This window comes from Blennius ocellaris (genome assembly GCF_963422515.1).
Source record: "Blennius ocellaris genome assembly, chromosome: 6".
NCBI lineage: Eukaryota > Metazoa > Chordata > Actinopteri > Blenniiformes > Blenniidae > Blennius > Blennius ocellaris.
This window is the reverse complement of record NC_137655.1, coordinates 6,112,684-6,126,702: the sequence shown is the minus strand read 5'-3', so window position 1 is coordinate 6,126,702 and position 14,019 is coordinate 6,112,684. Positions and strand designations below refer to the sequence as shown.

Genomic DNA, 14,019 nt, shown 5'->3' with positions numbered 1-14,019 from the left:
CTGCTTTCAAATTAACAATAAAATCTTGAAAGGGAACCTGAAAGAAATGAGTTGCAGTTTTCATTCGATGTCGATGTGACTGGAAAACTTTTGATGGATTGTCTCGAGAGCAATAATGTCAAACATGTGGCCAGTGGGCTTGAAACAGGCCACAACAGGGTTCAATCTGGCCCGTGGGATGATCTCACAAAGTACAAGAACACCAAAGAAGACATTAACTCAATTTCTTAATATCTGCTGTTTCCGATTTGTTGACAGGAGTCTCACTGTCTCATTAGGAATAGAGAAGGTAACATAACTCTGACACCTAGAATGGAACAGCAGATGGGAGGAAATGCCTGAGAGATCAACAAAACCTCGCTGGATACCTTATTGCCAGCTAATAACGTCGACGCCAGGCCAAATGGGCTGCAGAAATCCAGCGTTTTGAGAAGCGGCATCATTTAGCTGAATTAATCTGATGCAGATATGATTTCGGATTTTTATTGGACTCCTGGGTGTTTTTGCAACAAAAGCACAAGATACCTTTGGAAAAACCGTTCTATTGTTTTGCTGGTTTCCACTTGAGATCAAATTGGATTGCATGTGTTGTAATTCTGGCTGAGAAGTTCTCTCTTAAACATCACAGCATATAACAGTTTCTGTCTTCAACGTGTAGAATCTAACCCCTTTTGTAGTGGCTCCCTGAACTTCCCAATAAAGTATACCTAAATAGACACTTTATTTCATTTTTGTTTTTATTATATTTACACATAGTCATTTTCAAGCAAGGCGAAAAAAGAGGCTTTAAAAATAGCTAAACCTACAAGAAATGGAGTGAAAAAGCCCTTGCTAAAACAGCAAAACCAAACAAGCAAACACCTAAAAGGACTAGGATTTTTAAAGGTAAAAAAGCGAAAACAAAAGTGTTTAATCATAACAGAGCCAAAACGGTTAAAACAGCTAAAATGTCAAAATTGCCTAATAAAGGGTTGAAACCTTTCCAATCAGTTACAAAAATGGTTGGAAATGTAACAGGAGTTTAACATTATATATCAAAACTACATAGAAAACATTATGAGCTGTTTAGCCTCATGTTTTGAGGCTCCAGTTAAATTTGATTTGGTGGAAAGAGAGAAAATGGCTTTTTTGTTGCAGACCCTTGTACTACGTCAATTCAATTCAATTTTATTAACATAGCACGAAATACAAAAAAGTAATTTCAAGGTAACAGAAAAAAAACCTCCAACAATTACACTTGAGTATAGGTGTAGAGGTGGAAAGGAAAAATTCCCCTTCAAGAGGAAGAAACCCGCAGATGCAGAGGTAGAGAGTTTCTGCTATTCCGGTTGTGGCTAGTAGATAGAAGGAGAGATCAGGACAGGACAAAGAGACAGATTGTGGGGAGGGATTAAAACCCTGGTGACAGCGAGGGTGTCGGGATTGTGGTGAATGAGTCAAACTCTGCTTTAAAGAGTTGACCCACTGATTCCCATCAGTGATGATCCTCTACGTGAAGGCTGGGACTGTTTGGGCCCAGATGCTCTCAAAGAGTAGGAGAAATGCTAATCAAACCTGTTTAAAAAAAATAACTTGTGTGGCTTTATGGGGTCACAGGGGTCACCTGATACAAAGTCCCCAACCACTCCTGCTGGACGTTGTCACCATGTAATGCTTCACCCAGCCCCAATAGGAATTGATTATGTGTGTTAATGCTGACAAGACAAAGAAAAAAAAAAATTGACTCCATTTTTATTTGAAACACATAATAAATATTTATTTCAGACAAAAAAATAATGTTTTACAGTCATTTGAAAACCTCTTTACAGCCATAGCAAGACATACCTGCTATTCAAGTATCTGAACGGCCTAAGTGTGAGCCTGCATCCCCAATGCAGACGTGCTGCATCTCGTTGTTTATAATGCCATCGCTGTACAGAGAACAATTATTTGTGCAGACCTCAAGAAAGAAAACAACAAAACAACGTAAAGCTCCATTAGGCAGTGGATTGAGTTTCGACGCTGAATCAATGAACGTAAAACACTTCACGTTCTCCCAATTGTGTTACCATCAGGTTATTTTTCTCAATGTAGCTTTAACAGTGTTTTGAGGAAAACACTGAAATCCTAGTAAAACATGGCTTTATGTTCATAGCTGAACTTACTTGTCTCAATACAGAATTTTAACATTAATGTGTTAAATACAGCATTTCATTGAATAAAAAATAAATTATGCACAGAAACGAGGTAAATCCAAAAGGAAAGGAATCAATGCACAACATAGGAGATCAGTATGCAACACCGATGACCAAAAATAGGAATCCGATCCTTTGGTATGTGGAGCAATTAAAGAAAAATGAATGGCATCCTGTGTTATCCAAAAGATTCCATGCACTATAATTCTGCTGCTGTTAAGAAAACAGCGGCCTGGCCTTCCCCTCCCCTGTTGCCGTTGATCTTGTTTCATACATGTCTGATTTACAGTTGTATAATGGCTGAACCCAATACGCTGAACCCATATGCTAACACTCCGGGATGTCCAGACTTCTTGACTCAAAGCAACGATGTTGAATTAGACTGGGTTCAAAAATAACAGAGCCAACGTCTTGGACATGGGTGGGTGGTCTGCGCGGCTACCACGGAGGTACAAGGCGACGAAATGCTGGGAATCGGTACACTGACAGTGCAGAGCTTTCTTATGGTCAAATTGACTATTTTTCTTTTCATCTCGCGTGGTTTTAATCTTTGACGCCCAGACGGCAGCTAGTGGCAACGACACACCTTTTATTATCTCAAATAATAGCCGCAATTCCACATTTACTCTTGAGTAAATACAGAGGGGATGTTTTGCTAAGGGTACGCTGGCCGGCACTGTCTTGGCTTGGCTCCGGCACGCTCAGACACACCAGCTCTTATCAAAACACCAGCGCGTGGATGTGTGGGGCGCGCTATCAGACTTGTGTTCTCAGGCAGCAAAGGGCTCAACCTCTGTGGTTATTTTACACCTGTGGCTCAACTAGCGGGGAAAGTACAAGACTATACTGAATTGAGGCTGCAAGTGCCCATCTATGATTCCGTTCAGCTTGGTACAATCTATTAGTGTGTCTTGGTTATGCATGGAAGGTCGATTACAAGAAAATTGCTGGTCAAAACAAATTAATTTGAAGCCTCAAGGTACAATATGTCAATTTTGCCACTTTGCTGTGATGGAGGATCGCGGTGCCTCTGTTTAGTGGAGAAATTTGTTCTCAGACTGACTATGAAGAGTTATTTTTTTAACTTCACCAATGAAAGGTGGGTGATCAAAGAAGTTGGCTGAGGAGGTAATGTGTTCGTCTGCGTGTATTTATTGTGAATGTATTGGTTTGTATGTATTTGACCACCTTTTCACAAAAACTACGCACCTGAATTGCATGAAATTCTCAGGGATGATTTGTCATCAGCCAGCTTTGTATTGTGTAACTTTATCAGTACGTGTTTATTTTATTATGTTTATTTCTCAGAGGCACCAAAAAAGGTAAAACAATGTTTCGTCGAGAATGTGTTTTCAACTCCATCCAAGCAAAACATGGGCAGAAAAATTTAACGTACATGTAACACTTTTCTTTTTTTCCGGCTGAACTACTGGCACTCAATGCATCACCTTGTGGCACAGGTGTCGGTTTATAGGACAATGGTTCTTACAAAAACGATGCATTTTCTTGAAGCATTGCCATGTAAATGGGGCCTCTATTGTGGTTTCCTCACATTGTGCTCAATACTTTGATTTATTTTTGAAGATTTCATATTGTACCTTCAAACGAAGCTCGTAGGTTGTAGGCATAAATGGGCAAATCCAGCAAATAATGCTTAATCAGACAGATTACTTTTTTCATTCTTCATATAATCCGAAGGTGCTAAATCAATAAGGACTTAGTTACTGATTTTTGGTTCTTGGAAAGTATCAGGACAACCATAAAACTATTTAAAATTACCTCAAAAAAGTGTTTAACAAGATTAATTTATTAAATGTTTTCCTATACAAACCTCATTACTGCCATTACTCCACTCTAAATTATGGCCCTTAAATCACAATCAGTGAAAACACAGTTATATTGATGCATTGCAGAAACACCAAATCTAACATTTACTTTAGATTTCCTCCTTCTCTCTTTCCTTCTCTCCACTTTAAGTGTATCTTAATATAAACAAGACTTTTTAAAGTGTAAAATAGAGGTTGAATAATAAATAAATGTCTAATCTCTCTCTTGATACACAAACACATGGTTGAAAAGGTCCATTAATAAAGGCATTTCAAATGAAACTGCTACGAAGGGGCTGATGTGAGGCACACTATGTGTCACTCATTAACTCGGGCAGAATTAAATCCAGACTCCAGCAGGTGTACGCCTCACATCAAAGTGCGGAACGATCGGCGGGCTTTAAACAGATTAAAGTGAAACTTCCACGACACTTCAGTGCTCCGCTTTTTCTCCTCGTGACCTCGTCCTCTCCTTTTGTGAGATCATGAAAGCTCAAAGTGGGAGCGAGTGCCGGATTGCCTGGACCGCTTTATGTACACACTGGAGAGGTAACAAACTCAGAGCAATATTTACAGATCGAAGGTCGTTTTGTTTTTTTGTTTTTTTTCTTCCCCCTGAGACAGAATCTTTGCATGGCTCATAATGTAGGACACAGATAAAAGAGATGAACTACTTTCTTAGCTCACAATCGATGCAGTGCACTTGACCTTCATCGTTTTAGTAGATTTCCTTCTTTTAATTTGTCACATTGACATCAGCGTCAATGGGATCATTTTTCATGTTTGCTGCCGGTTCATTTTGTATTGTTCCGTTACTTTGGAGTTTATTTTGGCTCACTTTGCACAAACTCTGCGTTTATTGGCAAATACGTCTGGTGTTAGCGCGTAATACGATTCTGATTATATTTATTCCTTGTACCTTCCTTAACAATTATGGGAAACTTTTATATCTCCAGAAAAGAATAGATAAATGTTGCATTCTTGCTCAGTTTTTATTTGTTCCCTTGATTTGGCTCATCTGGCAACGTTAGTTTATTAAATGTGGATTTATTTGGCAACATTGTTTTAAACAGTAAGTTTGATTGTAGTTACTTTCCAGTTACTTCGTGATTCATTGCTTAACTCTTTATCATCAAGATACACCTGGAGTGTTACCTAACGATACTTCAATGTGTAACATACTTTTATGTGTCTTTTACATATAATAAATATGTTCAGAATGTCATGTTTTCTCATTTCTAGCTCAAAAAGTGTCCAAATAAAATAAAATTCCTGGCTACATCCTGGCCAAATCCTGCCTACATGCTGTTGAGTACTACTGTCTTACTGTGTATTATTTGGACACAAGTACCATAAATCGGACTCATTGAAACAAAAGATTAATGTTTGAAGTTTTGAAATAGTTTCATGTGTCCAATGCTATTGCACTGGCATGATTTCTCTGAGTTTAACTGATATTTTCGTAATGCTTTCATCAGTCGCTCGTCCAGCCAAATTTAGTCCAGCATACAAAATCAAACAGTTTAAAATAGGAGTGTCAAGCCAAACCATCATGGAAAGTGTGAAAATTGGTAAGAAAATACAACATTTTTAACAAATTTCTCCATAGTGGTGGACAGGACACAACACACAGCATTAAAGAAAGATAACTAGCATGAGCCTCAAAGCCACACTGTGAGGGTGAGTTTGTAAAAATGTCCATAGTGCATAATTTTTATGGGACAATTCACTGTATTTAAAATTGGCTTTACGTTACAACTTTAGTTGTGTTTGATCGTAATTGTTTCATGTTTTCATCACGTATACTCTGCGCCACAACAAAGAAAAACTTTAACATTTAAATCCAAAGGTATAATGTATAGCATTACTTCACTGGTCTGGCCCACTTGAGATGGAGTTGGCCTGCATGTCGCCCCTGAAATGAGTTTGACATCCTTGTTTTAAAATAAAATGGAAGAAATGCTATAAATTGAGCCTATACGCCGCATTTACTTTGAGTTACCTCACAGAGACGGTGTCATGAAAACCCTTTGCTTCATCTCATGAGTGCTCAATAGCAATCAGTCCTGTGTTACCTTGAAAAAAGTTGCCACAATTTTTGTGTTGCGTCAATGTAGCAATGTTGTCATTCTTGATAACGTTTGGAAAACATGTAATCCACAGTGCAAATTCAGGATTAGAAGCCATAATCAAGTTTGTGTTATCAAACAGAATTCATAGTTACTTCATAGTAACGTTCAACCAATACAAAGCAATTTTAAGAAACCTCACAATAAATTCTGTCCACGATACCCTTTGAAGTATTTCTGTAGCCCATCAGCAGAGTTGAGTAATTTATAATCTACTTTCTATCATACTGGTCCTGGAGAAGCATTACACGTGGCCTCTGAATATAATCGGTATTACAAATGCTAAACATGTGATTGTAAGAACCAAACTCACAGAGACGAGCTGTGCACTGAATGCTCACTGGCCTGCCGCAGTGACACTGGGTCAGATGACAGCCTCCAGTTACGGGCTACGCAAATAGTGAGTGCACAAGCTGCCCTTCAAACAATCGCACCGTGACCTTTCAGGGGGACTTCTTGGTGTTCGACAAACCTCTACAGCCTCGTTACAGTGACTCTTCTTCAAACGCTTATTTGGGAACAGCGTGGGCTCTTTCTGTTTGACATTTCCGAAGACGAAAGTAATAACAAACGAGGACCAGCGTCATCTTGGCTGTCCTGGATTCTGATCGCTGATCAAAGAGCGTGGCCGGGAACTGTGGAGTGTTACGTCTACCTCAGAGTGTGTGTGTGTGTGTGTGTGTGTTCTTGTATCTCAGTGTGTGTTATTTTGTATGTGTGTGTGTGCACACGCACTATTGTGTGTGTGTGTGTGTTTGTCAGTCAGCTCTGACCTTTGCCACCAGGTGTAAAAACCCGAATTTCAAAAACTAAATGCTCCTCCTCTTTCTAATCCTCGCATCACAGAGAGCAGACATGACATCAAAGAAACCTCCAAATGTTTAATTTAAGGCTTTTTTTTTTTTTTTCTTTCGTCCTTCGCCTCAGGCTTGAAAGGGTCAATATCCGCGGAGCGACCTTCCAAGTTTCTGGGTGTTGGAGCTGCTTGAACGCAGTCCAACACAGAGACCTCAGAGAAATCACATTATTTCCTCGCCCTTGTTACTAAATAAATAAACTCAGCGGTGAAGTCACTCCTGACACCTCGGCGTACAGGAGGTCTTACGAGACGCGTTCCAGTGTGGCGGCGGCGGCGGCGAGAGGCTTTCCGAGAGGCGTCGCGATTAAAACTGTATTACAGGAGGGAGGTGAAAACTAATTCTCTCCGTATTCCCAAACAACTCCGCACACAGATGGTACATTATAATTCACAGTCTTTTCTGTACAATGCATCATTCATGCCTCCCTGCTGACGCTCGGCCGCTGTGTTTCTCGCCACTCGTGTGTGTGTGCGCGCTTTGCATCTATGCTTTATGTCATTATGTTATTCACGACACGTGTGGGAAAAATTTAATGAAATGCAACGGTGCCGTGGAAATCCTGCACATGAAAGTACGGGTGAATGGTCAACCTACACGACAGTCTTTTCATCGAACACTCGTATTGGAGTCGAAGCTTCGTGTGAATCTGGCACAGAGTCCAAAAGCTCACAAAACTAATAAATACCATAATTTCCAGACTATAAGCCACTCCTTTTTTTCATACGCTTTGAACTCTGATGCAGCTAATTTATGGATTTTTACGGGTCAATGGGCTTAATGCTGCCAATACCTGGGTGATGCGTTCAGGTGCGTCACGTAGCCAGGCACGTCCTTTCTTTTTTTCCTGTGTAAATTTGATTGGTGCGGCTTATATTCAGGCCCGCTCAGTCGTCCGGAAAGCACAGTACAACTCAAGTAGAAAAATAGGGAGCGTGTGAGCTATCCAGTGGTAATAATGGAGTCAGCGGACACCGACGCATCCCAAGAGGAGGAATCTAAACTCTTCGTACATCACTGAAGGGAAAGGCAGGTGAACTACTGCGGCAATGGAGTTCCTCCAGTGCTTAAACATTTAGGGATTTGAATTGTCGCCTTCCAATGAAGAAAAAAAACAGTTTTCCTGTAGCGCCTGGAGGTCACCGTCATCATTGCACTTAAACCCAGAACCTGCGGGGTACTTCAAGGTACGCACGGGGTTAAAAAAAAAAAAAAAAAAAAAAAAAGTCTATATCTGTCCACTTCAGTTTGGCCTCACACTATCAGGGAGGTTAAACACAACACCAAAAAGATATACTATGAGGTGTGCTGTTTTTTTTTTTTCTTTTTCCTTTTTCTTTGGGAATAAATAAAAGGTATAAATGCTTCTCCAACTAGAGCTTTTGTTCAATATACAAACACTTTCAAAGTAGCTCCTGTCAAATTTTGTCCCCGTTACCCACAGACACAAAGCTTTCACCCGCTACGATTCTGATCGCAGCTCGAGCAGCGTGTCGGCGTCAAGAGTTACACCAGCATGTGGATCTCGTTGTACTCGTCTCGCCCGTCTTCGTCGAAGTTCGGCGAATCCTCGTCGCAATCCAGCTGCAAAGGGACAGATTTTTCCTTCAGTTATTTAGGGCGCCGGCGCACAGCAAAGCTACCCCCTCGCAATATCCCGAGAATACAACTGTACACTTAATGAAAATACTATTTATTAATCAGTTTCCGCCCATTATGGCAGCCACAGATCATGATGCTGCTTTAACTTTTGAGAAACGTTTCGTATGCAGTACTTTTTGTCCCCACTAGGTGGAGGGCTACTCATTTTTCCATTATACACAAGGACTTTGCATACACCCCAACACGGACTGCTACCATTTATGGTGCTTGCACACAACTGGAAGCAATTCAGGCCCCTTGAAAATGCATTGTTTTATCGTTTTCGTTTCAGAAAAGTCTCATGTTTACATGGCAACACTTTGAAAATGCTGGAGTCATTCGTATGGACAGTCTTTACTGTAGCTGTTGTGCGCATGTCTCAGTAGCAGTGTTTTAAAAAGTAGCATTTTTCTCATTTCCATGGAGACGGATTAGGAGCATTTTAAAAAGTTGCGTTTTCCCGACAGAGTTGGAAGTGTTTTCCAAAATGTAAAAAAAAAACAGTTTTCTATTTTTACTATGAGAACTGGGCTTTAAAGTTTGTGAAGTGTGTTAAAATGCGCACACGAAGGAGCTCTACACTAACAATCTGAAGAACACAGTTTTTTTTCTGCTTTTGATGTATTTGGGTGTGTCTCTTTTGTTATTTTAACTGCAGATAATCTGTATGCAAAAACAGGCACACGGTTCAAAGGAGTGCACCTAATCTCTTAATGGAACTTAATGGTGTTTTGGGAGTAACATCAAATAAACCAATTAGCTTGGTATCTTACGTTCACTTTACAAAAGCAGGTGTCCTCACTCTTTGGCTGTCGCTTGGCAGATTAGCCAAATACAACAAAAGAAGGCCAGACTTCATTCAAAACAGATTTAGAGCCTTTATATTGTATAATCTTCCATGTCACACTTGGTTATGTTAATTCAATGTTGGTGGAGTGTTGTAATAGTTTCAAATCTAAAATAAAATAAATAAAAATAATTAAAAAAAATAAAACTGTGGGGATGTCTCGAACAGATATATGATGGCCACTGTTTGTGTGTGACTGCTCAATGGTTTGGAATGAAGAAACATATATTTTTCGATCAGATCCTGACATCACAGCCTTGTGATGGACAAGTGAGTAATAAAAATATTTGTAATTGTGCTGTCAAGTGCAAGTTTTAAAGTTGACGGACGGAAAATACTCAAGCATATTTTATATCACTTTTCCAACCTGCTTGGATTAACAGTCGGTAACAGCGTGTGACACTGTTACGCAAACATCGAGAGTGATGAAATGTATGTTTTTGGACCTCAAACCTCAAAGCAAGCCGAGGTCTTCTCACTGTGAAAGTGCTAACCTCAAAAACACCCATAATGCAACAGCTATAGGAAATGTTTTTCTGGACATTTCAATGTATTTTGCAGCAGAAGGTTTCATTAAAATTGGCTTCATGTTGAGATTGTTGTCACTTCGGCTGGCAATTGCTTGGTTTTGTGAAAATATAGACATTTTCATTACGCATGCTCTGCACCACAACAAAGAAATACTAAAAACTAGAAATTCAAGGGTTATTATGGTGTTACCCAACTTTCCCACTCAAGACGAAATTGGGCCGAACCGAAAAAGTGCTGGATGTCCCTGAACGTCAGAGATACTGCTTCTGTAAAACATAACTGCATAATATGTGTATCCTCCACATTTCACCAATGCTCAGTCATGGAGCCCCTTTTATGAAGGATTTCCTTGAAACTGATGACAAAAGGGAGTTGCTTCGTGTTCCCTGACTATACCGTCTAGAAACAAAGCCACGTTTTCTCCTCCGACCCAATTATGGTCTGACTCTTCCCTCTTCAGGTTATTTTTAGGACAAAGTCTGAAGCAAAAGATGAAATCCGCTGCAGAGAAGCGATGCATGATTTGCTGTAATTCATCTGCTTCTCCCATGTGAACTTAAACTCAGTTTATTATTGAAAAAAAAAAAGATAAAACAGGAAGAAGAAAATGCTGAATAATTGAGTTTCCTGTTCAATGGTATTACTTCACGGCCGGGTGGACTTGAGACAAACCAGAACCAGAACGGCCGTTTATGATGATGAATGTAAATTTTTTTGGTCCGAAAATGATGGCTTGAAGAACGTCAACAGGATAGATTTATCACACAGTTCATATAAGGGCAGGCCAGGAGGGGTGAGGAGGCTAACCTCACGAGCGTCGTGTGGTAATTCTCGATATTTACCTCATTTTTAAGGTTGTTTGAGGTAATTCTGTAGAGCTGTGGGTTTTTCGGAGACCTTTGGATGAACATAGTGCGTATAGTGGTTAGGTTGTTTTTTTTTCTAACTGACGGCGATGACATGTCAGGTTTTCAGAGGATCTTAAAAAGGAAAACATGAAACCAAAGAGCAAGGACTATTTGAGAAAGATTTGTCTGGGAAAGAGGAGACGCTTGTTTGGTGATCGGGATTTGATTTTACGACCTGCTTTCAGACGTGTTGGCAGTAGACGGACATAAAAAAAGATATCAAAACAAAACCTACACCCCATCCCGGGAACACCTACCGCTTGCAGCTCGCGTTCGGTGAACATCCGGGAGAGGATGAGGCGGCGCAGAGGCACCGTCATGATGAGGACGAAGGGGAACGCCAGCGAGGCCACGGTGGACTTCACCACCCAGAGCGCCACGATGCACAGCAGCTGGATGATGGTGAACATGTTCATGCGCCATGTCTTCACCTGTGAGGAGGGCGAGCGAAGGGCACCCACAGCAGAGAGAGAGAGAGAGAGAGAGACCATCAGCAACAAGGCAGAGGATTTTAAACTCACACTGAAGGACAGCGTGGAGAAAATAACACATGTTTCTGGCTCCATCTAGTGGAAACTCCCACATCTAGTAATTAGTGGGGAACTGACGAGAAAGACAAAGTTTTCACGTGTACACTATATAAACAAACTGATGGGATTAGATCTGCAACCTTAGTCACCAAAAGAGCTGTTTTCATGATTTTCCACAAAATTTTCTTTGTTTGTAATGAGGAACAAAAAACAAGAATTTAAGAGGAGAGCTGACTGCATTGTATTTACAATAAGTTGCCTGCAACTGAGAACAGTCTCTCACATGGAAAGACGGTTGCAGGAGTGGTGAGATATTTTCAAACCAGCAGTGCAGCTTGTCATGAGCTGGCGAATGAGCTGACCACCACTCCAAGCGATCTGTGTACTTGGGCTTTTGAGTTGTTTTGCGCTGCAGATTAATTACACTTATTCATAATTATGGATTGATCTGCATGAACGCATCAATTTTGATAGACTCAAAAGTTTTTTGTAGTCCATATTATCTATTTTTCCCTCTCCTTTTCATGTATTTTTTCCCACTTCAGCAATTTTGATTATCTGAGTCATTTTATGCAACTTGGCTATTTTAACCATTTTAGCTTTACTGTATAGCCATTTTATAGTGGTTAAAATTGTTTTAGCATATTTAACTTTTTTTTTTTGACAGTTTTTATTGATTTTGGCAATTTCAGCCGTTTGTAACCAGGAAAATAGAACATTTCTGCAAACAAATTATCTCGTCAGAATGTTTGGAAAGTTTCAGGTTGCTGCTACAGAGGGGCTGAAGAGCCACGTGTGCCTCCAGATCCCTGGATTAGAGGATAACAACCACGAATCTCATGCTTAACACCGTGGATTCTGACGGTACGGAGTCTCTCTCTCTTCTCGTACTTTTGAGGAGGATTCTGTGACACGACAGCATGTGGGTCAATCAGGGTGAACATTCAGAGTGAAAACAGCTCAGAGTAAGAGAGAGCAAACTGTAGGTGGGGTCATGTTGTTTTTGGTTATATCTCCCCGCCTATGGAATTTACTTCCAGATCATCTGAGGGCTCCACAGACTGCTGAGGCTTTCAAAAAGTGATCTTTTCTTATTGATTTTTATTGCAGTTTTAACTGTTTCATCTTGTTCTTTTTGCTTTATATTGCTGTTTTTAGCACTTTGAGATTCACAAATTGTTATTATTATTATCATTAAGCTCATCAGAGTCAATAATACTACAACACAATACTAAATTGTGAACTTTCCCCGTGAACACACACGCATTTTGTGTATCTTGATATGTCTGGAACAAATCAATATGAAATAAAAAGTGATACTGCTAGTCACTCAAATACCCCAGAATGTTGAGAAAACACAGTTTTGCCCTGACAAACAATGAAAAGAAGATGTCAAAGCTCAGAATTAAAGAACTATATGTCCATAGTAAACCAATTGAGTGTTTCAACGATCTCTGTAATGTTTATGATGCATTAACTCCGCTTCAGTCTGATGATGGGATGGAAACTGTCGGCGGCGGCAGGCAGACCGACGTCTCGATGCCAAACCGGAATGCCTGTGCACACGACTTTTACAAGAAGTTGTCATTATTTATGTTCCTCCTCTGTCACTGCGTCTTGTTATTTCTGTCTCGACTGGTTGAATCTCAGGACGGACGGACGCAGTTTGGTTTCTGGCTGCAGCCGCCGCTCCGCTGGGTTTGGCTGCCGCCCTCCACCACTGATAATAGTTCGCGAGGCCGCGTCTTACCTTGGTGACGTAGATGTGGTCGGGGTGGTGCTTGGCGGGCGTCACCATGAGCGTGATGCGCTCGTAGAGCTGGATGCCAGTCAGCGAGGTGACCCCCATGTACAGGAAGATGCCGAAGAGGACGGCGAGCGGGATGAGGCGGAGCACGTCGGTCATCACTATGGACATGCCTTGATGGGAGAGAATACAGATATTTCACATCATGTTATTTAAAAAAAAAAAAAAAAAGAAACAAAAAAGAAACAAAACACTGTATGTATGCACTATAATTTGCAACTGTGGGGAAAATTATTCATTGGACGGGGGAGCAGCTCTGGAGAGCAGCAGAGTTCACTCCAAAACGTGCAGATGACCTGGCCGACACGTCGTCCCGCACGAATGCAAAGAGTCTTCTTCTTAATCCAACTGCTTCTCCATCAAACAAAAGCTTGACAATTACGATGACTCATTATGACTGAGTAACCAAGGTGGGATCAAACCCGCTCTGGGAGCGCTACCTTAATCAAAACAAGGCGTACAGCTGGCCAGAGATCATCAGTCAACAACAACGCCATGTCAAAGACGCCACGTTTGGAATTTTTCTTTATTTTGTGAGGGGGAAAAAAAAAAAAAAAAAAAAAAGGCCTGTTCCAGATTATTTTGGAGGCAATTTGTAAACATAATGTGAAATGATTTTAAACTGTGGCTGAGTCATGCCTCGCCAATGTCTAGACATGCAGGAGCTGCGCGCCTGACACTCTCGCAGCGCCGCGTTGACTCTAATAACCTCCACTTTGCCTCCAAATGCCAACACCATAATTAATGCCGTGTGAGGACAAAGAATATG

General features: G+C 40.7%; 1 protein-coding gene across 2 annotated transcripts in view; it reads right to left on the bottom strand.

Moving 5' to 3' along the window:
* Nucleotides 1-1,768: 1,768 nt before the first annotated feature.
* slc4a3 (solute carrier family 4 member 3) overlaps nucleotides 1,769-14,019 on the bottom strand; it is a 60,301-nt gene continuing 48,050 nt past the window's right edge. For both annotated transcript variants that reach the window (XM_080498270.1, XM_080498271.1), the window contains 3 exons: nucleotides 13,194-13,363; nucleotides 11,171-11,344; nucleotides 1,769-8,570 (listed from right to left, as the gene is read on the bottom strand). In XM_080498270.1, the coding sequence (XP_080354396.1) occupies nucleotides 8,493-8,570; nucleotides 11,171-11,344; nucleotides 13,194-13,363 (422 nt within the window). In that variant the 3' untranslated portion in view covers nucleotides 1,769-8,492. The remainder of the gene's footprint in view (nucleotides 8,571-11,170; nucleotides 11,345-13,193; nucleotides 13,364-14,019) is intronic.